Below are 21,341 nucleotides of genomic sequence, written 5' to 3' on the forward strand. Positions count from 1 at the left end.
GAGTGATGAAATAAGTTCACGTGCAGCAACGGAATGGATTGCGGCATCACAGGATCGTGAGAGATTGGCGACGATGCGAGTGTCCATCAAGAAGTGGGTAACAAATGGCAGCTGATGGTTATCTGGCCAATGTGTCGAGTGCCACTGTGGTAAAGCACTTCCCTCGCTATCAAAAAGTTGTGAGTTAAAATCATGGTTGTGGGTTGACTCAGCCCATCATTTATCCAGGGCAAAATAAACACGAGTACAACTTCGTGGTAATAAACAGTGGTTGTCCTATGGAGGGAGAAACATGGAATTCATACCACTGGCTCGGGACCACCAACACACACTGCTCCATGCTTGTGTGAACAGGGAGAGACTATGGGAAGTAAAACAAATATTTTGGATGTATTTTAAAGTTGCCGTATGTGTAACATGGCACTGAGTGACCTACGGATAACACAGTTCAGGTGACGTGACCCGTGCAGGGCAATTCCTTTTATCTGTGCATAATTCCTTTTACTGTATCTGTATATTGGCCGATCTACAACCCAGTTATTCCACATGTCACAGATATGTGTGTATACAGCTGAATGTGAGTTTGATATACAGACGTACATTTTAAATATGCTTTTGTGGACTGTATTAAATAATGTTTGTGCTGCTGGTGGCCAAGTGGTCACTGGGTCAGAGCACTGAGCTGAAACCCTTAGATCCTAGGTTCGAATCCAGGCAGCCGCCTGTGATTAAATTGGGTTATCAAGAAGAGCGAGTTAATGGTCTCACCCCAATAACCAACGACTGCACAAACACCGCATCAAATTAAATTTTGTAGTTCCCTTGATTTGGTTCAATTCCAGTTCTGAGAATTGTAGATATTGGTTTTTACTCCCTTGTGACAAACAATTATCTCTAGCAGGGCATGTTTAAAGGTTTGTCCTCTAATGTGAATAAACGCAACTGGAAGGGATCTCAGAAGTAATTCTGTGGCATAACCTTTCACAGACTATTCCTTAACACTCCTCTGCACGAGTTCTAAGTGTGTATTTTTTATCATAACATTGAGTGATTAAAGATAAATAAAAATAATAAAGGTTGCAATTGAGATATTTTGGATTTGCTGCTGCTCCAAATGATTGGTGGATGGTGCTCATCTCGATTGAAGCCAGTGCTGGACATTCCAACTTTCTTGCAATCTCTACTTCACGTGGTGCATATCTTTCACTTAGTTTTCATTTGAGCAACCTATAATGATGATGTAATTATTGTATTGGCCAAAATTAATCGTGATTGGTGTATTATCATTAGCATTGCTGTAAATTGTAATGTTTGCAGAAGAGAACACATGTATATCTCTTAATTAGCTGCCCACCACTCACTGCCAGGCAAACGAATACACTCACGAGTTTGTGTCATGGCTCAGAGCCTGATTGGGCAGCTCTGTCTGAAGGTTTGGGTTACACGTTGGCATCACGGTGCGTGCTGAGTGCAAAAAAACGCAGCATTCCCAGCCTGCCTCAGGATTCCTTGCCATCTGCAGCGCAAAAAATCTGCCCATTTTACCCCAGACAATGATGCATAAATTGTAAATTGATTTCAATGAATGCCACTTGGCAAAATGCTTGCGCTGCAGAAATATTTAAACGCCGTGACCTTCAACCAATGCATAAACTGACCTTATTAAATTTGACTCTCGCTGAGATTATCAATAAAGTAAACTTGCAATGTACGTTGATATTTCAAGCTGATGAGGAGACTCATAACTCAATGGAAATATTGTATGCTAGTCAAGACTGTCCCGATTGCCATCCAATCTCAACAAATGTAACCTTCGGCTTTAGTATCTGACATGGATTGTTGATTGCATCTGGGCTCACTGAAACAATGTAGGTGATGTATTTGGCTCCTAATTCCAGTCCCATATAAACTAAAAGATCTCCCTCACCATCTTCCAGGTTCTGCATAGACTTGTCCCTGCCTACCTCTACCATCTCATCTCGCTCTACTCCACTTCAAGTGCTCCCTGCTTCAGCAAACAACTCTTTGTGTCATTCCTCCTCTGGCAGTCTGGAACTCCCTTCCTGTTCCTGTTGATGTCTTAGCTCAAGCTATTCCCCCTCTCCTCTGCCCGACTCTCCCTTTGCTTCAGCAACAATGAATCATGGGAGTGGGGATGATATGCGACTAAAAGTGTTGAGCTCGCAAATTAGAACTGTTAACAGCAGTACCACGCTTTTCCAGCTCCCTTTATCTTCCAAGCAGCTACTAATATGCTGGTGTGATTAAATACACCCATCATCCAGCATTTTGGAGGTAGGATTGGTGTGACATCATCATTCAGTGGCTGAGAGGTGATAAATAACAGGTAATGCACGAAGCCATTTTCTGCTCCACTTTCTGTATAGTTTTGGAATATTTTCCCTCTTATACATTTTCTCCAGCCACTTACAAAGACTCAATTGCATTTGACCAACATTTTCAACGAGGAACCTTATAAAACAACGTCTTGAAGGCTAAGTGACATAAACATTTGTTTATCTCTATAAAGTACTCTGGTTAGATTTGATATGTTAAATAATTGTCTTTGGACGAGCTGTTCAATGTGAATTCTGGAAAACTGATTTATGAACCTTGCAAGGTAAATGAAAGTCAAACCCAGCAGCCAGTCAGCACCGTGCCATGGCTACATTCATACAGCACGGTGTATATTAAATTAAACCTGTCATACAGCAATCAGCCTTTTAAATTTTTACATGTATGTAAAGGGTTTTCATGACCCCTCCAGCCCCTAGAGGTCACTACATTCATCGCAATGTAAAAAAAAAGAAATAATTCACCTCCGATTATCATGGTGGGCTATGTACGGTTCAACATACATACATATAGATAGCAAAGTGGCAAGTCGCTACACCTATAGCATATACAGTACGTGTTGTTGAAAAAAATGCATTTCCATTAATTTAAAATCACATTTCCAGTGAAAAGGCATTTAAGGTGAATGGTTTTCACCTTGGCTATGGTGCAATGGAAATCGTGCTCGTTCTCATTAGCAAACCGTCCTAAATCGTTTAACAATAACCAAAGAGTGTTAATGGAATGGCCCCCCTGTTGTGAGCGACGGCAAGAGTGTGATGTGATATTCGAATTTGGGGTGGTGAATATTGGTCCCAGGGTGAAAATTAGACAAATATAGCAGGACTCCAATAATCGGAAAATTCCTGTAACCAGGGGTTAGTGACTCCTCCCATAATCCGCGGCATACCACAGTGGAAATGTTATATGGACTGCAAACCACGATCCATAGACGTGGGCGAGGATAATGCGGAGCTGCAGGGAAAAAAATAGTGGCAAGATATTTCTTTAATCAATTTTCACTTTTTGTTTTGCGATAACACAGACTAACTCTCCTGACATAATTTGTTGAGTCGAAACGAACGCTGCACAATGCTGACTCGTATATCAAAGACAAACATCTTTTAAGATAGACCCATATGGGAGATTTGTGTCATTTGGGTCTTAGAAAAACATATAACCTTACAATCCGCAAATTATTGCGGATTAATTTGTCCGATAGTCACATGCTTGTGCTTCACCTGTAATCTGCACATTTTTCGCGGATTAGTTTGAGCGAATTAATTGAATTGTGCAGCTAATTCCTCCAATTATTGATGATACACCGCATTGCGTGATTTTTTCGCGGATAGAACTAACCTCAGCGGTGCACCGCAGATTACAGGATCCACGATATGGACCCTCCATATCAGTGTGGATTATTGGAGTACTGCTGTCGAGTTACAGATGGCGAGAGAAGAGGTGAGGAGATTTAGTAAGTTTGTTGAAGCTTAGTGAGGGCAATCGTGATTAATAGCTTAACTCAGGCAGAGATATCCAAATGGTATTCAAAATTAGGTAAAACAAGTAATTTTGTGAATACATTTTATTTGTTAAGGTAAATGATAATTCTAAATTTATACAGGTTCTGCTGGTGCAATATTTAGCAATGTGACGAGTGCATAAAGTTGTAGTAAGCAGGGGATTCGTTTATCTTAAATATAATACAGAGAAGGATGGTTTAAATAGCAGTTCAGTTTACTTTGTCTTAAGGGTATAAAATACAACACAAGGGGATTTCCAGAGCTGTTCCTTATTTGGAGCAATAATGGTGGTGGCAAAATTATCGATTATCCATTGGGACGTGATTTTCCCATGTGGTACAAACTGGCCTATGAGGAATTTAGTACAATACGTTGCGTTTTGTTTTGGGAAATAAGTGGAAATCGGAAATATTATCGAGTGCTAACACGGAGGAGAGAGCCACGGGATCATTTAGTGGTTGTTAACAGAATCGTGGTCTCAACAGTCTTTGATTTTTGGTGGAAGTTGTAAAGTGGATTTACAATGTGAGGTCTGCATTAAGTGTTTTATCGAATTTGTGACTGGCATCAAAGGAGATGGTTGATCGTCGATATCCGAGCAGTTGGTTGGCATTGCATAGCAGTGTCCTAGTGGAGACAGAGTGGAATACACAAGCTCGACCTGTGTGTCATGTGGGTGATAGTTGTGGAGACAAAGCGCTGGCAAGTGAACAGTCCATTTATCGGGATAGGGGAAGCCAGGTGCTTAGCATTTACTATTTATTGTATGTATGTTGAACTTATTTCACACCGTACATAGCCAACCATGCTAATCAGAGGTGCTGTTTTATGGCTTGGGTTATTGACACTCAAATCCTTATAGCTTGTTCACTTTTCTTTATTATTTTTAATATAATTTAATTATCCCTTAAATGTCATACAAATCATAACGGATAATTGCTCTTCCCATCTGTCAGTCATTCTATGACCACTAATAACAAGAAAATAGTCCAGGTCTGTTGCGTTATGCAATCTTCCCAGGAAGATACTACATTTTAATTCAATGACTCTTGACCAAAGAGGTTTTTTTGTATATTTTTCTTTCAGAGGATGTACATGTTCAATTCAATTTACAGTAATTGATTTCATGAAGCAGCATGTTTGATTCTGTTTTGGTAAGTGCTGTCAGCAGCACCTGTTCAGGCCAGTATGGTAAAAATAAAAGGTTTTTAAATAATTGTAATTTATAAGGCACAATTCATCCAGGGATCTCAGTGCACCATGCAAGAAGTTAGAAATATGAATGCGACAAGGTCCGGAGTCATACATGGGAAGTGTAAGCAGGGAAAAGTTGAGTCTTTAGAGAAGAACTCAACAGGGTGAGTGAGTTTAATATGGCAGGGTGTTTCATATGTTCTGTAGGTATTAATAATATCACTCATTGTTAACTATGGTTATTGACCACAAACCCAGTCCCAAAACGCCAAGCAGCCAGCAACAAATAGCCGATGTTTCTTGAATTGAGCAAGATTGTAAGAACCTGGCAAAATAGGTGTTGGTGGGGAATTAGAAAGTTGAAGAATGCAAATAAAGACAAATAAAACGAAGTGTCTTTGACCTGCAATATGGTATATGAACACTGTCGGGAAGAGACAAAAAAAAACGTATATTTATGACGTGCATGTGTAGTGTGACCTGAAAGATTTTAACTGATTCTCCTGATAATGCGAGAGAAGATGATATTTCCTCAGTCCAAGCTTCCCGACATGCTGCCACTTACTGTGGTAGAATCTGATAGAGGAGGGCCTCAGCTTTGCGCTTTTCTTCCAGGTAGGCCTGTGTCCTTTCTTCGACCAGCTCCTCCAGGTTGTTTGCATACTGCTCCATGCGGGATAACAGGTTGTCCAAAATGTTGGTGCTGTTTTCTCTAAAAAGCATTCCAACAACACACCAAAAAAAATAAAATCCACTTGTAATTGTATATACTGCATAGACACATTCAAAGAGACTGTCTCTGAAACCAACATCAACTATGTTCTATAACCTGAGAGATTGGGTTTGTTCAAGATAAAATAGGCGTTAATGCTGAGGAAAAACATGTAAAAAACATGCAGTTGCAATTAATAAAACACAATTGTTGATATTAATTGCCCGATATGTACACATTTAGAATGATTTTGTGAAATGTAGTTTTACTTTATGCGAAAAACTACATTTTGAAGACAACGTAAATCAAACTGCCCATGAATCTCAAAGAAAACTGCAACTGGATTAAATTGGACCTTTTATCTGTAAGACCGTCACTAATTGCAAGCAAGACTAAATGGTTAACCTTTATGTGTCTTGATTCTTTCACAACTCTCAATTTATACATCTTACTACTCAAACTTTAATAGTCCGATACAATATCCACATCGTTACTTCCTCCTGGCACGTGTGATACAATTACAGGAGATTAATTCCTTTTCACTATTACTACATTATTCTCACTAAAGTTCGATTTAAAGCTTTCGTGACTGCAGGGATTCATCCTCTTGGTTCTTTCGGTAAAGTCACGTAGAAGGGAAATAATAAAATAATAAAAATAAAACATAAACCAAATAATTCTCACGACGTTTTGGCCACAATGCAAGCAGCCGTCATCAGGTGAAGACCAGGTCTGTCGGGGAGACAGCGTCTGAATGAAACACCACCACGCTTGGAGCGTATATTTAAGCTGGGTTGGAAGGGGAAGAGCGCCTTGACAAAATAATTTGCATATCAAGAGGAATTTAGCATATTTATGGGAAATGCAGATATGTGATTAGTACTACTTGTGAAATGCGTAGGAGGTCAAAGAAGATTCTGGTTTGAGTGTGCACCTCCTGAACTCTGACATTACACTGGCGCAGAGTGTGTGAATCCCGCGAGTTGTCATTGATCCCAAGCTCTTGTTCTCTCGCCATATATCTCAACTCGACAATCCATGCCTTCATCACAGATTGACTCAACTATTGTAACTCTCTCCTCTACAGCATTACACAATTCCTCATCTTCAAACTACAGGTGATATAAATACCATTGCCGAACTTTTCACCCATGTCAGTAGACAATGTCACACCTTCCCATTGCTGATAAACCCTCCACTGGCTTCCCGTCCACTCCCAAATCAATTCCAAGATTGCACTCGCCATCTGCAACCATGCACTCGCCCATGTATAGCTTTCCTCTTCCACCTTGCTCAACTCTCTACCACACATTCTCCTCTTCAGCCACTGGCTTTCTGTCAAAGAACCTAGTCCGTTTTCAATCAGTGTTAGGTCACTTATTCTCTTCTGTATGTAGAACTTTTTATTTCGGGCCGTACGTAGCCAACCGTGCAAATCGGAGGTGTGGTGTTGTTTGACCATACTTCACCACTTTAGTCAGTCCTGGTTGGTGAAGAACGGACTAAGGGCCAATTCAGATAACACTCGCCACTGATGTGAGCTGTGGTCAGAAAGCAAACGCAGGTTACCGGGTTCATTGTGCAGTGTGCTAACCACTGGGCCACCACCCCACCCACACCATATTCCAGTAAACATGCCAATGTTGTACCAACAATGGCCCAATGTTGACACTTCCAGGGATATGATTAACAAAAAAACGAATATGTATGTCGAACTACCCAATAGTCTGGGACTTCCTCCTCCCTGCCATCCATGCTGGCGACTCCATGCCCCTCTCTCCATGAAATACACAAGCACACTGCTTCTGTACAGCATCTTGAGATGCGGTCGACTCTAGTCGCTATGTACATCCAAATTGCGTTGTGTTGTCTGCAGCGTTTCTTCCATCTTGTAACAACAACGTCACAATGAATATAACTCAAAGTGCAACATAATGGCATTCTGTAACCCCAGGTGAGTTTCAGTTGACACTTAAACTCACTTGGCAGGGAAGGCTATGAGAAATGATTTATGGGCAAAAATGTGACGGAGAGGGGTTAATGAGCTTCGTGGGTGCCTAGCGACGAGCTGTGCACTATCGGCCTCCACCCACGCAAATCGTCTCACGAGTGGGCAGCTGTGTGAAGCCATGCTCACACCGAGCCACGAGTGTGCGTTTATCTAAACTCTCCCCCAGATAGAGAACACATCGAATGCACTGTACAATTTTACTCTCGCTCTTATATTTTACAATGGACTTCACCTTTTCATCAACGCAAAAAAGGAGTAATTTTCCAACACAACATGCGACGAGATGCCGTGTCGCACTATTGTTCTGTGATGCATACAGCCTTTGCAATGTTTTGCCATGCTAAAAGGTTTAATTACAGCAATGTACCAGCCACTATGAAGTGCACACACATACAAGAGTGCTGTATTATTAGAAAAACTGTGCATTCACTGTCTGGATAATAAAACAATATTAGGAGCCATCACATAGTCCTAATCTTCGGAATAGCATTGTCTTCCAGGGGGGGGGGGAGGGAATAAGCTCTTGCAATTATAATTGCACTCAAGGTTTCGTACAATCTTTAGCGCTCGCTCGAGTCTCGGCTATTGGATTATTTTGCCATTTAAAGCCAAGGGTTGCGTTGTTTATCAGCATAGCAGTGGAGTGGGGGGGGGACAAAGATCACTTGGGGAGAAGGAAGGGGTTGGGGGGGGGGTGCTTGGGTGCACACTACACCAGATGTAACACTATTATTTTAGGGCTAGACTCAAATGATCTGCCGCAGAATTTTTCTTTTATTTCCTGCATGCGGCACAGTGGAGGCGATTTCAGTGTGCTGCAGCGGCGTGCAAAATAACAATGGTGTGAGTCTCACTTGCTGCGTAACAGTCCACAGCATGGAGAAACGTGGACGTGACTCATCGTTATGACACAATGTTTTTTTTTGTCCAAACTATGGTCTGCCATGCATGAGTTTGCATCAACAATTGATGCATTTCATATTAGCAAACCGTTAACAATGTATCATCATTATTATTATTTGCTTAAGCAGCAGTCTCACATACAGCAATTCATTACCAGTCTTGGCGATGCATATCTTTGTGGTCCCCTAATCTGTAACACTCTTTGGTTTTCAACCAAAGTTCTACGCAGGTATCAAGGCCCTCCTTGGTTATTATGCTGTATTTGACACGATTTACCAGTGTATTCTTCTTGAACGTCCCCAACCCTGCATGGGCATCTCAGGTGCACTGCTCTCCTGGTTCTTCTCTCGTCCATCTGAATGTGTATTCTTTATAACTGTGCAACAAGGGTTGTCCTCCAATATATACACTGTGCTCCACAAGGTTATATTCTGACTCCTTTGCCTTTCTAAAAGCTATCTCTTACCACTTGGACACATCATTTCCTATTTAAATGAGTCACAATTGCTATGCTGATGCCACCCAGCTCTACATCATTCTTGAACCACCAAACCCAAATAGCATGGTTTGCCCTAATACCTCACATGGATGATGTATCAGATTGGATAGGTCCCAGTTTTCTGCAGCTCAATGTTGTAAAAATGTAAGTTCTCCTATTCAGGGAGGAAGCTGTCCTAAGGAAGGCTTCCCTGTCAAATGTTCGTCTTCTTAACGTTAATATCAAACTGGTAAAGAGAGCATGTCATCTGAGCATTTAAAGTATTCCCATACATCAAAATTTTGTGGAACATACTACCTTAATGTCCCATATTTGCAGTTTAGGTATGCCGACTGTTGACGAAACCCTTATTCATGCATATGTCACTTTTTGGCTAGATTGTTGAAATTATATCCTTTATTGTCTTCCCAAATCGTTCATATAAAAACTTGCTGATCCAGACCATTAAAAATGTCGCCGCAACAAATTCTCACCCACACCCACACATGTGAGAACATCACCCCCGTACTTCGTTCCCTTCACTGGTCACCCATCCACCCTCACATTAATTTTCAGATTGCCATCGCTGACTTCAAGATTCTCCATGGTTCCACCCCACCTACCTTTCCTCTCTCATCTCTGTTTATTCCCCATGGGGAGTTGCTCTATCTCCTCAGCTGCCCCTGCAGTGTGGAATTCCCTTCCTCTCAATATCCGTGCTATTGACTCCCTCTCATTGTTGAAGTCCACACTATGATTGAGTGTATGACTGTTTTAGACCATTCAAGGTGGTTGTGTGTGATTGTGGATATATGGTAAATAGGTTCCCCCTCATTGCATTGTATTTATACATCAGCCGCATGTAGTGGGTTTGTTAGAACGTTTTATTTTAAATTTTAACCGTATTTAATGTCTGTTACTGTTATGCATGCTTGGTTACCGTGGCAAGTTTCTACGATATTGAATGTTTAATATATATAGTTTTTCCTTTCCACTGTCTTGATATGTATATAGTGTTAAGAAGTGGTCTAAGTGTACATTATCATTATTATGAAGTAGTGTTCCCAATATCGTAACAGTATATTCAGTATTAGAAATGGACTGCTTTCAGCCCACATTATGCAGAGTGATAATACAGATATGACTGGTAGATGTAAATGTGAGTGATCTTTAAGTAGAGAAAAATACCATTATATTGGATAAAATAATACAAAAGCAGTACTCATATTTGGATTTTAAAAAATATATAAAATACAGTAAAGTATTAAATATTGAGTTTACTGTATGTCATTCAGGTGTATGAACATGTTGTGTATTATTTGCAAGGAAATGCCCTGTAGCAGTTAGGAGCAGCAATATATCATAAATCTGGATAAATAGATATGGAAATTTCCCAGCTAGAGATTAAGTGGCAGTTTATATGTTTTAAATTGTGTTTATATTGTTGGTAAAATACTGTACAATAACGTATAAATATTCAGTAAATTGTGCAGAAAAATATATGTAATATCAGGCACCTTCATAATAAATTTGCTAAATCAATTTTGCAAAGAAAACAAACTAAGCATAATATAAAAAAGACATGCTGAACGTAAAAAAATCAATTAAAAATAACCTCACGTAATGCTATTGGATTTTTGCAGGATTTAATCGACCCAAGAAATATTGCCAAGGAGCAAAAAGAAAGTGAGAGTGGGGGTGATAGACAGGCCAGCAGATTCCATTTTCTCCCACTACATCACACCCTGTCAGAAATCATTAATAGTGCCGCGCCAATCCTTACAGGATGTGACCCGTGCTTTGTGATACTCCTATTTTGCCTTTAAAAATACAATGAATACCAACAAATGAGCACGTATTGGTGAACTGTGCAAGCCTCGGAGCAAGGACATAATTTCTGAGTGATACAAAGCCTAGTGAATGACTCTTCCAAGAGCTTGATACTTTCCAGTCAATATAACTGCTACCCTTTCAAAATACCCCATTTGCCACCACATCTCCCTTTGCAATGTTTAATAAAGGCCATGTCAACATAACCTTGGGGAAACAGGTTCGCCACTTGTTGCAGAGTTTCACAGCTCGACTCCAGTGGCTACCCTGGTTATTACTGCAGCTGTATTAACCATATATATGTGCCGTCTGCTTCAGAGTGGACGTTAAAATATTGCGTGACGTTATTAGCAAGAGCATGCGAGTGGCATGTCCCAAATTTGGCATGTTCTAAAAATCACCCATACATTTTGTGGTATGGACTAATTTCATTTACTGGTTGGGCATTGACTCAGCCCATCATTCATCTGGCATCCATAAAATGAATACAACAAATGGAGAAGTCAACAGTTGTTGTCCTATAGATCGACTCTTTCCTGTTAAAGAAATGTGGACTTTCCACCACTGGCTCAAGGTTTGAAACAGGAGATGAGCAATCAATAATATCCACCCTTAACCACTCAGGATACTAAACTTGAATGCAATTACTCATTTAAGTCTCAAACTGAACACACCAAGAAACTGCAGCAGACCATACTAGACTCAAGTACCTCACATTCCTCTGAACTTTCACACATTCCAGTGAGGTTGCATTAACCTTGTTATTTGCATATATTAATACACAAACTCTTACTAATTTCCTCCACGAGGCCATTACAGTTTGTTCATATTTCTAATGCGCCTAATATTACTACCATTGAAATATCTGTCTATTCTCCCTTTGCATTCACACTTAATTTATGTTATTACTAATACTTCAAAGGAAATCGGGTCCCTTTTATCACGCAAATTCTGAGTTTAGGGATCGTGATGTACAAATCATTAGTCTGTTTCCGGAATGGAGTAGAGCTCCCACATCTGGAGTGGTTTGTCAAAGTCAACACCAAAATACCTTCACAGAATCCAATTGGAAGCTTATTGTTGATATAGCCCCGTTTCTCATCATAAGTGATGCCTCCCTCTGCCCTTTCTACAGGTACATCTACGGCCAGTGTGCTGCTGAACTGTCCCTCAATTCTATATTAACGTTGCTTTACTTGTGAAACTCTCCTCTCTTCATCTTGTCATGTAAATAAACCAGCCACACAGAGTCCTTAGCCTCATTCTACACACCTAACACTGATAATATTTGCAACTCATCCCCCCCCCCCTCTCAACTCACTTTATTATAACTTGCACTCTATTAAGATGACTTTGTCAATCACTTGTCATGCTCAGATCTACACTGCTTATGCGGATTAGGTATATCCCTCTCTTGGCCCTCAGACCTCGACATTGGTATTTAGCTCCTGAACCCATTGCCATAAGCATAAATAGCATTAGGGTCCATGATAACTTCACACATGTTGCTGTACATTTTCAATTTAAAACAATGGACTGACCATATTTACAATTCAGGCAATCCCATTAAAACAAAAGACTTCTGATTATCTGTCCCTGAAGCTCACATTAAACCCAGATATGCAGATCATTGTTATCGAGAAAAGAAATTACCAAATCCTAAACCATTTAGTTTAATATTTTCGTCATGTGCTTTGTAAAACAGTTTTTATATTCAGTATTTATATTATTAAACATTTCTGCCAATTAGTTCCATGAATGCCATTTTGGTATCATGTTGACAAACCTCATTATTATTCTCATGATTATTACTCGTCAGTTGTACTTGGCACATCGATTCCAAAAGAATAATGTGTTGACTCATGCCCATAATTGGTCATCTTGAGCTGTTTACTTTTATTTGAGAATGATAATGTTGAGCCTCACTCACTTGCCGTGGTGAATAAGCATGCGAATTTTTTTCTCACTTGTGCTTGTGATTGCCTCTTGATTCTAATCCATTTCAATGAATTAGTAATCTATGGCCTTTAACCAGGTGTGAGGCCATTGACCTTTCTTGCTTTTGCAATGGGTACTTAGGTAATTGTAATCATGTGGTGACATTTAGACTTCTTTCTGCTGTTTACGGGTAATGTTCACTTTTGGGATGACCTACTTTTGTAAATGATGTCACAGGGCCTTTAATAACCACTTCACAGTAAATGGTGTGCTTTGATAATTCCCTAAAGGAGTTACCCAATTGCTGTGGAAATTGAATCATTGACTAGGCGTATAACGTGGCTCAGTCGTGAGTGTGCTCGTCTCCACGTTGCCCAATTGCCTGCACTCACTTGTTGAATTTATGAATGAGCATCTTGATCTGACTGAAATCCGGTCGCTCCGCTGGGTCTTCGGCCCAGCAGCGTTGCATGAGAAGCCCAAGCTCCTCAATGTGACAAGATTCATCCGTGGATGGCCGGAAGTATGGACGCTGGCCATTCTTCACTTTCTGTACAATCTCTGGAAATAGCAGCAGAATAAATTCTAGTTATGGCCCCATTCAAACAAACATCATTGTCACGAGCCAAACTCCTCCATAAAACCACCACCTGGCAGCGTTAACTTAGTCGGCGTTCTTAAGTTTAGTCATGGTCCTAGTCCAGTCGATGACAACATATTTAAATTTAGTGAAATCTTAATCTGTGGATTTCATTTAGTCATTGTCCGATATCACTCACCACTGATTTTAGCTATGGCCAGATGGTGCACTCAAGGTTCAGAGCTCACTCTGCCACCACTCCAACCCGAGCACATTTATATTGAAATATAAACGAAGATTTATCAAAATGTGTTCACTATCACTCATTGAAGCCAGGCAAAAGTGTGCTTGGTGGAGTGAAGCGCGCAGGTGTACAATCCACTGTGGATTTATTGGCATTTTGCGGATGCCTGCAAACAATTTTTCTATTCATGAGCCTCCTAACTGTGGTCCAAGGATCCCAGGTCAGGAACCAACGTTTCATAGCAATAATAACGCAGGTCTATATGCATGGCACCATCTCCATGCTCATGACAGCGGCTCACCTTTAGGGCTGAGGTCCATCCCCTCCACATAGAAGGTTCCATTTCTTAAGGCAATCTCCTGCAGGATTATGCCAAGGCTATAGACATCACCTTTCTGGGTGCCTTGTGGAGGTGGGTGCTCTAAACGCAGAAGCTCTGGTGCTGTCCAAAGCTTCTCTGTGGAACACACGACAAAAGATAAGGCCAGTATAGTCACACACAAAGGTTGAAATCATTATTTCCTTATTTTGCTTCATTTTTCGATTGGTTGCAAAATGTTTTCAGTACCTGAAATTATCAAAAACAAAATTACGTTGATTTTGTACGAAAATAGTGTTTTTGTCTTACTTCAAGATGCTGCTTATGACATCTATGCAAATGTTGCATATTGTAATGCAATTGCATTGTGAATGTGTCTCAATCCGTTAATATAATAAGCATATTATCTTTTTAATAACAAGGTAAAATAAAACCCTATTGTAATAAACTTGGTGATTCTGATCTTTCTTTGTGAAAAATAGTTGATTCAAAAGCTGACTAAACAGTGAGACCACAGAGACTGTTGACCATATCTGGAAATAATTGACCAACCTTTTTAAGCAGAGGTACTCCCATTCAGCTAATGAATTTAATTTTAAATATGGGTTAAGATCGTCTAGCAATCCTCCTTGAGATGTTTGAAAGCAAGTAAATCCCCTATTTTAAAAGGAAATTTGCATTTCCTAAAAGGGAATTTTTATTTTGTATTTTCTTTTTATATATCTGGGCTATTATTAGCCATTTTTTTCAGAAAAGTGTAAGCAATTATGTGACTGTTCGTATTTTAGTATTATACTTGAATTCTCAAGCAAACTCAGTAGATAGAGTAAAGTGTGTTTTTCCCCAACATGGTTCTCATGGCGTCAAACAATGCAACAAGCACGGATGCATGCATGGTACACACAACGTTTAAATTAGCTTGTATTTCCTCTTACATAACATATAGAAATGACCAAACATGCTCTTGTTGGAGTGTAAATGTACGCATTATATACACATGTAAAATATGTATCTATGTTATCGTTATGCAACTTGACAGCCTAAGCAAGAGTGTGGCAGGCCACAGGCACACGTATAATGAAGCCGCATTCCTTGGAGTAAATGAACAGCTGTGGGTGACTGGACGCCTTTGCACACAACGCCATTTGGCAGAGCCATCCTGGTTGACTCCCCTCTGCTGAAAGGGCTGGTCGTGGCTTTACGAATTCATGCACTTCACTTGACAGTGCTTTATTTCTCCAAAATATGTAGGTGGGTCATGGTGGTGGCAAGTGAGCACCAATTCAAACCGGGTGACTCAATTACATGCAACCACTTTTTGGTGCCAAAGCAAAAGAACAACAATTAATAAAAAGTGTCTCTTAGACAGAGTTGGTAATATAGCACATGCACCTGTGCACATGTACAGCACACTGACACACACACACCGAAACATTTCCACTCTACACCACTGGGATACCGTATCTTGCACAAGCTCCGTAATAAAAATGCCAGAAGATCAAGGCGATGTCAAATGGCGGCACGTGAAAGGCGCTCCGCTCATTACACCAAGAGATACGGCAGTCGCGATTGTGACAGCACCAACACAGCTATGTACAATTGCAGCCCAATGATGGAAGCCCATTGTTTTATTCTATTTTTTTGTCTGGTCGCAGCTTGATAAACCACGTAAAAACGTAAATGTAATTAATAAAAATAAACGTGGGCGTAAAAAAAAATTATGAAAATAAACAAATGTTAAAATCGACTCACCTGACCCATCAGTTTCCACGATCACGGTTTCAGTTTGCTCATGGTGCTGCTCCGTGATCGCCCAGTACAGTACAGCACGTGACAGCGCTGTTTTTAGCGCAGAAACAAGAAAATATCTCAAAAATATATTTTTAAAATTAGCAACCATGGCAGCTGCTATGCATGTCACTAATTTTTTTAAAAGCCATCAAGGTTTTATAACAAATTTTTGCGCTAAAAACAGCCTTGAAGTGATGTCACAGATTATTGATATGCGTGAGCACATGGTTGTGCATTATTACGATTTGCATTGCGTTACTGCAAAACACATGCAAATCAGCACGTTACTTGTACTGGATATGATTTCTACATTGGGAGCAATGTTTACGTGACTTATCAAGCGCTTCAAAGTAAAAAAGCTAAATGGTCTGACATTTTGGACAGCGGCATTTTCATTTATAAAATGGAAAATACGGAAAATGAAATAAAAGGGTAAGCAAATCATAAAATAATAAAAATCCAATCATCATGGCGTTGGTAATAGAATAACTTTATGGCCTAATAAGGTAGGCAAATTTGAAGCCGCAAAAGTCCACCATTGGACATTATTTGTTTTTATTTCTCGAGTATTTTCCTTGTGCTGCAGAAAAAGCAGGCACGATTGGGACATGGAAGAACATACTTGCATAAAGGGAGTGCATATCCTCGCATTCACTGCATGAACGGAAGCTGGCCAGCCCGTAATCCGTGATTTTGAGGACAAATCGGCTGTCCACCACACAGTTGGAGGATTTGAGGCTTCCGTGTGATCCAATAACACTGTTGTGCAGGAACAGCATTCCCTGTCGTGACAGTGGAGGAATAGCGCATAAAAAAAAATCTGATTGCATTGGTGTACCTGTGCTGGAGGCTTGTGAGGAGGCTAAATGTATTCTCTTATTTGCTATTTAAATCACCCCACTATTTGTGTCCTCTCTTCAAGTGTGTCCGTTGGCATAGCATGTTTTTTTTTAAAGCAATTGCTGGGTTGATTGGGCAAGCATTGCCAGGAAGTGCTTGATTCAATTTGGTTTGGTCACAAGGGAAATAGAAGAAGTGCAAAGCTATCACCATGCTTCAGTGCCTTTATCCCCTTAGATTCTGAAAATTGCAGACCTCATTTGTGGGTTGAATCAACTTGGAGAGAGAGAATGCACATAATATACAAACCAATGTTCATTTAAAAAAATGAAGATGCATTACATTTAGCGAAACACCTCAATTGGGAAGAAAATCTTTGGGACCACGTAAGTAAATCTAAATACAAACAAATAACACGTTAAGCAAATAAAAGATAACAATAGCAGTTAAGGTTTGTATTAAGGTTCATGCTATGAAGCATGGAACGCAGTATTGATCTTACCTTCACTATGTCATTGATTAAGGAATATCGGAACACCCAATCCAGCGTAATGCTTTCGTTTTCTAAAATGTCCTGTTAAAAGAAATATCCGGGCATGTCACACCTTTCATTACACACACATGTAATGATTAAATACATACTTAAATAACCTAAACTGCTACAAAACAATAGAAAAATTAGATGTGAGCCACACACTGCTTCATTGGGAAATATTCTGAGGCATATGATATCAAGATTTTATTAAGAACGCCTCTTAAAATGAGGAGAAAATGGTTTCGAATACCTAAAAATTTCACGTATTCACTATTAGATACATAGTAAACGAAGGCACTTAAAATCAACACCGCTAATGTGTTGTAATTTGTGACTGTTGATATTAAAAGCTACACAGACTTCCTTCCAATGCTTTAATTAGGCTAGGGACTGCAGAGGTTATTATCTCCAGTAATACAATTAATTGAACAGTCATTAATTAAACCTCACATTTGTCCTTCTTGGCCGTTTAGAAATTTTTAAATTAATAAAGAAAGAAACGAATACCATAAACATCGAATTTGCATTTATATTGATTTCTCAATCAAGTATGCGTAGTTTGTTATAAACACGGACAAAATGATTTTACCAGGTAAGGCCCACTGAGCTGTATAGCTCTTGTTCAGAAGTGACCTGGCCAAAGATGATAGCTCAACAAAGTGGCTTATCAAGTTCAAATTTAAAGCAGCCAAATACACTAAACGCATGTTTCTAAATTCGGGGTGGGGGGGGAACCGAAAGACCTGGAGAAAAATCCACGCGACCACAGGGAGAGTATGCAAACTCCAAATATACAGGCGTCAGGGTTGGAATGGAATCCACGACCTCCAGTATACCTGGCAAGGGATTTAACACCTCGCCACCATGGCACCCTGAATAATAGGGTACAATTAAAAGATAGTATGACCGTTTAACTTTCCCTGAACATACGCACAATAATCCCACATTTCCAAGACCATTTAACACAGGTGCCAAACCAGGCCGAGATCTGTCCTCATTAATTTATTGGACTCATACCCTCCCATCCCATGCCGTCCCCACTACTTGCCCCTCCACACCCCTGCCCCTTCCCACATCATCCACCTGTGACTTTGTGTCCAACCCTAGGCGGATGCACCTACACTGGGCAAGTATTTAAGCAAGATCAATTGATGGCGGTGATGGTCATTAAAAATGTATATACGGTATAAACACTATCTACACATATAATAAGACAAAAAAGACAAGATTCAAACATGCACTGAATCCGTTTGATCCTGGTTACTGTCTACCTGGACAAGGACATGCTATCAACGTTGGCCTTAAAGGGTTTCACGTGATGGTAGCTTAGGCTGTAAGTTATATTTAGTAGGTAAAGGTATTACTTTGAAATATGTGTAAAAGTGGTAATCATTTTGATTAAACAAACGTGCATTCAGAGTTTGAATGAACACTTAATGGAAGAGTTCTCCCAGGCCGTGGCTTGGGTCTGCTTATCAAAACCCGGGTACATTTGTAGTGACATCGGGGATGTCACTGTATGGTGCCGACCTGAGAGGGCAATGGCACGCGATGCCCTGTCATCACATACACCCCGTGGGCGGGTGTAGTACCAGCCCTAGCGGGGCTTGGTGTGCGCTGGGATCGCGTGAGCACCACACATAGCGTGTGGTGCGGGCCCCCACAAGGGGGAGTGGGAGAGTGTCAGCCCAGGGGCAGGGTGGCCCTGGGCCATGGCACTCTGGTTGACCCTGCAGACACGTGATCTGGAGTGTCCACAGAGAGGCCCCCAGGTTGGGGGGACTAGGGGGGATCACGTGTCCGGGGAGAGCTCTCGAGAGGGAGCTAGAAGGCTCCAGAAGGGGGCGGGGCCAAGGACGGAGCGGCCCCCGACCCGTGGGGGGATATAAGGCGGGTCCCGGAAAAGGACTGGGTTCGCTGCATTCTCCAAGCTGGAAGCTCTACGTCTCAAGCTGGAAGCTCTACGTCCTACGAGGCAACCACGTGGTCGGAGACCCGAGTGAGGGTCCGACCCTTCGTAGCTGTAACTCCTCTGTATAGTGTAGTTAGCTGGATGGTCACCACCCTAGGCTGTATCTGGTAAAGGGGCAGTTACCCCTTTGTGTTACGGTGTTACATATAAAAGTGTTGCCTCTAAAAGGAACGTCTGCGACTCAGTTGGATGCACTACACATTTATAAATGCATGGGTACAGGCGAGATGTTAACTACCTCGCCCGGTATATAGGAGGTCGTGGGTTTGATCCCATGGATTTTTCTCCGGGTTCTCAGGTTTATTTCCTTCCACATTGAGAGACATGCGTTTAGAGTATTTGGCTACTGTAAATGTCCACCTAATAAGCTACTTCGTTGAGCAATCATTTGTGGCCAAGTCGCTTCTGAAAAAGAGCTATATAGCTCAGTGAGCCTTACCTCGCAAAACAATTGTTTAGTTTAAACTCGGATTCATGACTATCCCAGCTTAGGTCTCAAGCTGGAAGCTCTACGTCTCTGGTCCTCTCCTCCAACAATTCGAACTGTCTTTCCCCTTCACTGTCTGTGCTATGAATTATCTCTCCATGTTTAAATATAACAACTGCTTCTTTGGAATCCTCCTATAGAACCATCAGTAATGTGTACCTCTTGGTCACCACCACTCATTCTGTACAGTGTCTTGAGATAAATATTGTATTCCACACTGAGAGACCTAAATGGGATTGATGTAGCGCATGCTTGGTGTATGTACTTAATTTCTCACAGCATGAAATGTATTTGCAAATATAGTATATAATAATGTATGATATCCTTGAGACAACATATGTCATTAAACAGTGAACTTTAAAAAAGCTGCTTGGCAATGGCAGAACATTACAGAAACAGTCAATAGCTATACCATTTTAGAGACTGCTAACGGGTATATTCTAAAAGTGTACAAGGTAATGGTGCAGCCTTGCAGTTGCTTGCTCATGCCAGTGCTGGTGGAACAGCCTCCACTCGTGTGCTGACCATAGCGACATGGCAGCATCCCCACACTAACGGCAGTGCATAAACTTGTACACAAGCAGAGAATGCTATGTTTTACATGTGTTCATGAGAGGTGCCACAATTTCAGCTTCACGCATCTGGTATTGCTTACAGTTTTGGTAATTGGATTTTTATTTTACTACATCGCCATTAATTAAATGTGCACTAGTCCACTCCTAAAATCTAAAGTAATTTAATTGTACAGTGTTCCTTCACTCAAGGCGCCTGACAGATTAAAAGAGGGTGATAGAATATAATGATTCAGATGGGAGGGGCGTGAAAGGAGTGAGTAATGAGTGACTGCGATAGAGGGTACTTCGGGATCACGAAATAGTAGGGGAGGGACGGGAAGGAGTGGAGGGGTGAGAGGAGGTAATGGGCAATAGAGAATAAGTAACACATATGCAGCTGTGCATTTCAGCTTGGACTTACCTGTAGGCTGCCCCGTGGACAATATTCAGTGACAATACAGATGTTTGGGGGATCGATGCATGCTCCCACAAACCTTGTCAAATGCTCATTCAGAACATCTCTCATCTGTCAATAAATAGCACAAGCCAGGCAAAGAATGAGCAGTGCCATACTTGCTTTGTCAGTCTCCAAAAATTCAATATTTTGTCTGATCTCACGTATGCTGCAGCAATGTGACAACAGATTCACAAAAGCATGCCAACACATACAATTACAACACACATTAAAAAAAGCACATACACAAGCCAATTGTATTAAGTCACAAAGCTTCATAGTTTACATTTATACGTGCATGATTATCTATAATCCGAGATGTATGATGCATTCAACACAAGACACGTTTATACTTACATGTTTAAGCTCAAACAACACCTCTCTGGTCAGCTCAATCTTCTTTTTGTTGATTGGCTTTATGGCAACCAGATTTCCCTGTCAAACGATATCAGTATTGCACTTTAATGCCATATTGCATTTTTGTAGATAAGAGCGCATTGTAAGCCGCGTGTATTAATAAATATTTGATGAAACTGCTACTTTTACAAAATGAAACTATTCATTTCCCTCAAGCCATAGTATGACCGAAAGCAATAATCTATCACCATGTGTGTGGCAACTGATACGAGAATGGCAATTATG

The 21,341-nt window shown here is 40.7% G+C and overlaps 1 protein-coding gene across 5 annotated transcripts in view; it reads right to left on the reverse strand.

Annotated features, from left to right (window-relative positions):
• Nucleotides 1–21,341, reverse strand: part of LOC144953895 (atrial natriuretic peptide receptor 1-like) — a 102,085-nt gene that overhangs the window by 27,069 nt on the left and 53,675 nt on the right. For 3 of the 5 annotated variants that reach the window (XM_078884543.1, XM_078884541.1, XM_078884540.1), the window contains exons 10-17: nucleotides 21,057–21,134; nucleotides 20,667–20,771; nucleotides 17,200–17,271; nucleotides 16,480–16,639; nucleotides 15,819–15,905; nucleotides 14,049–14,204; nucleotides 13,316–13,484; nucleotides 5,617–5,763 (exon numbers count right to left, since the gene is read on the reverse strand). In XM_078884543.1, the coding sequence (XP_078740669.1) occupies nucleotides 5,617–5,763; nucleotides 13,316–13,484; nucleotides 14,049–14,204; nucleotides 15,819–15,905; nucleotides 16,480–16,639; nucleotides 17,200–17,271; nucleotides 20,667–20,771; nucleotides 21,057–21,134 (974 nt within the window). The remainder of the gene's footprint in view (nucleotides 1–5,616; nucleotides 5,764–13,315; nucleotides 13,485–14,048; nucleotides 14,205–15,818; nucleotides 15,906–16,479; nucleotides 16,640–17,199; nucleotides 17,272–20,666; nucleotides 20,772–21,056; nucleotides 21,135–21,341) is intronic. The other 2 variants (XM_078884545.1, XM_078884544.1) reach the window with 1 other exon arrangement.

The sequence above is a fragment of the Lampetra fluviatilis genome, chromosome 3, assembly GCF_964198595.1.
Source record: "Lampetra fluviatilis chromosome 3, kcLamFluv1.1, whole genome shotgun sequence".
NCBI classification, from domain to species: Eukaryota; Metazoa; Chordata; class Hyperoartia; order Petromyzontiformes; family Petromyzontidae; genus Lampetra; species Lampetra fluviatilis.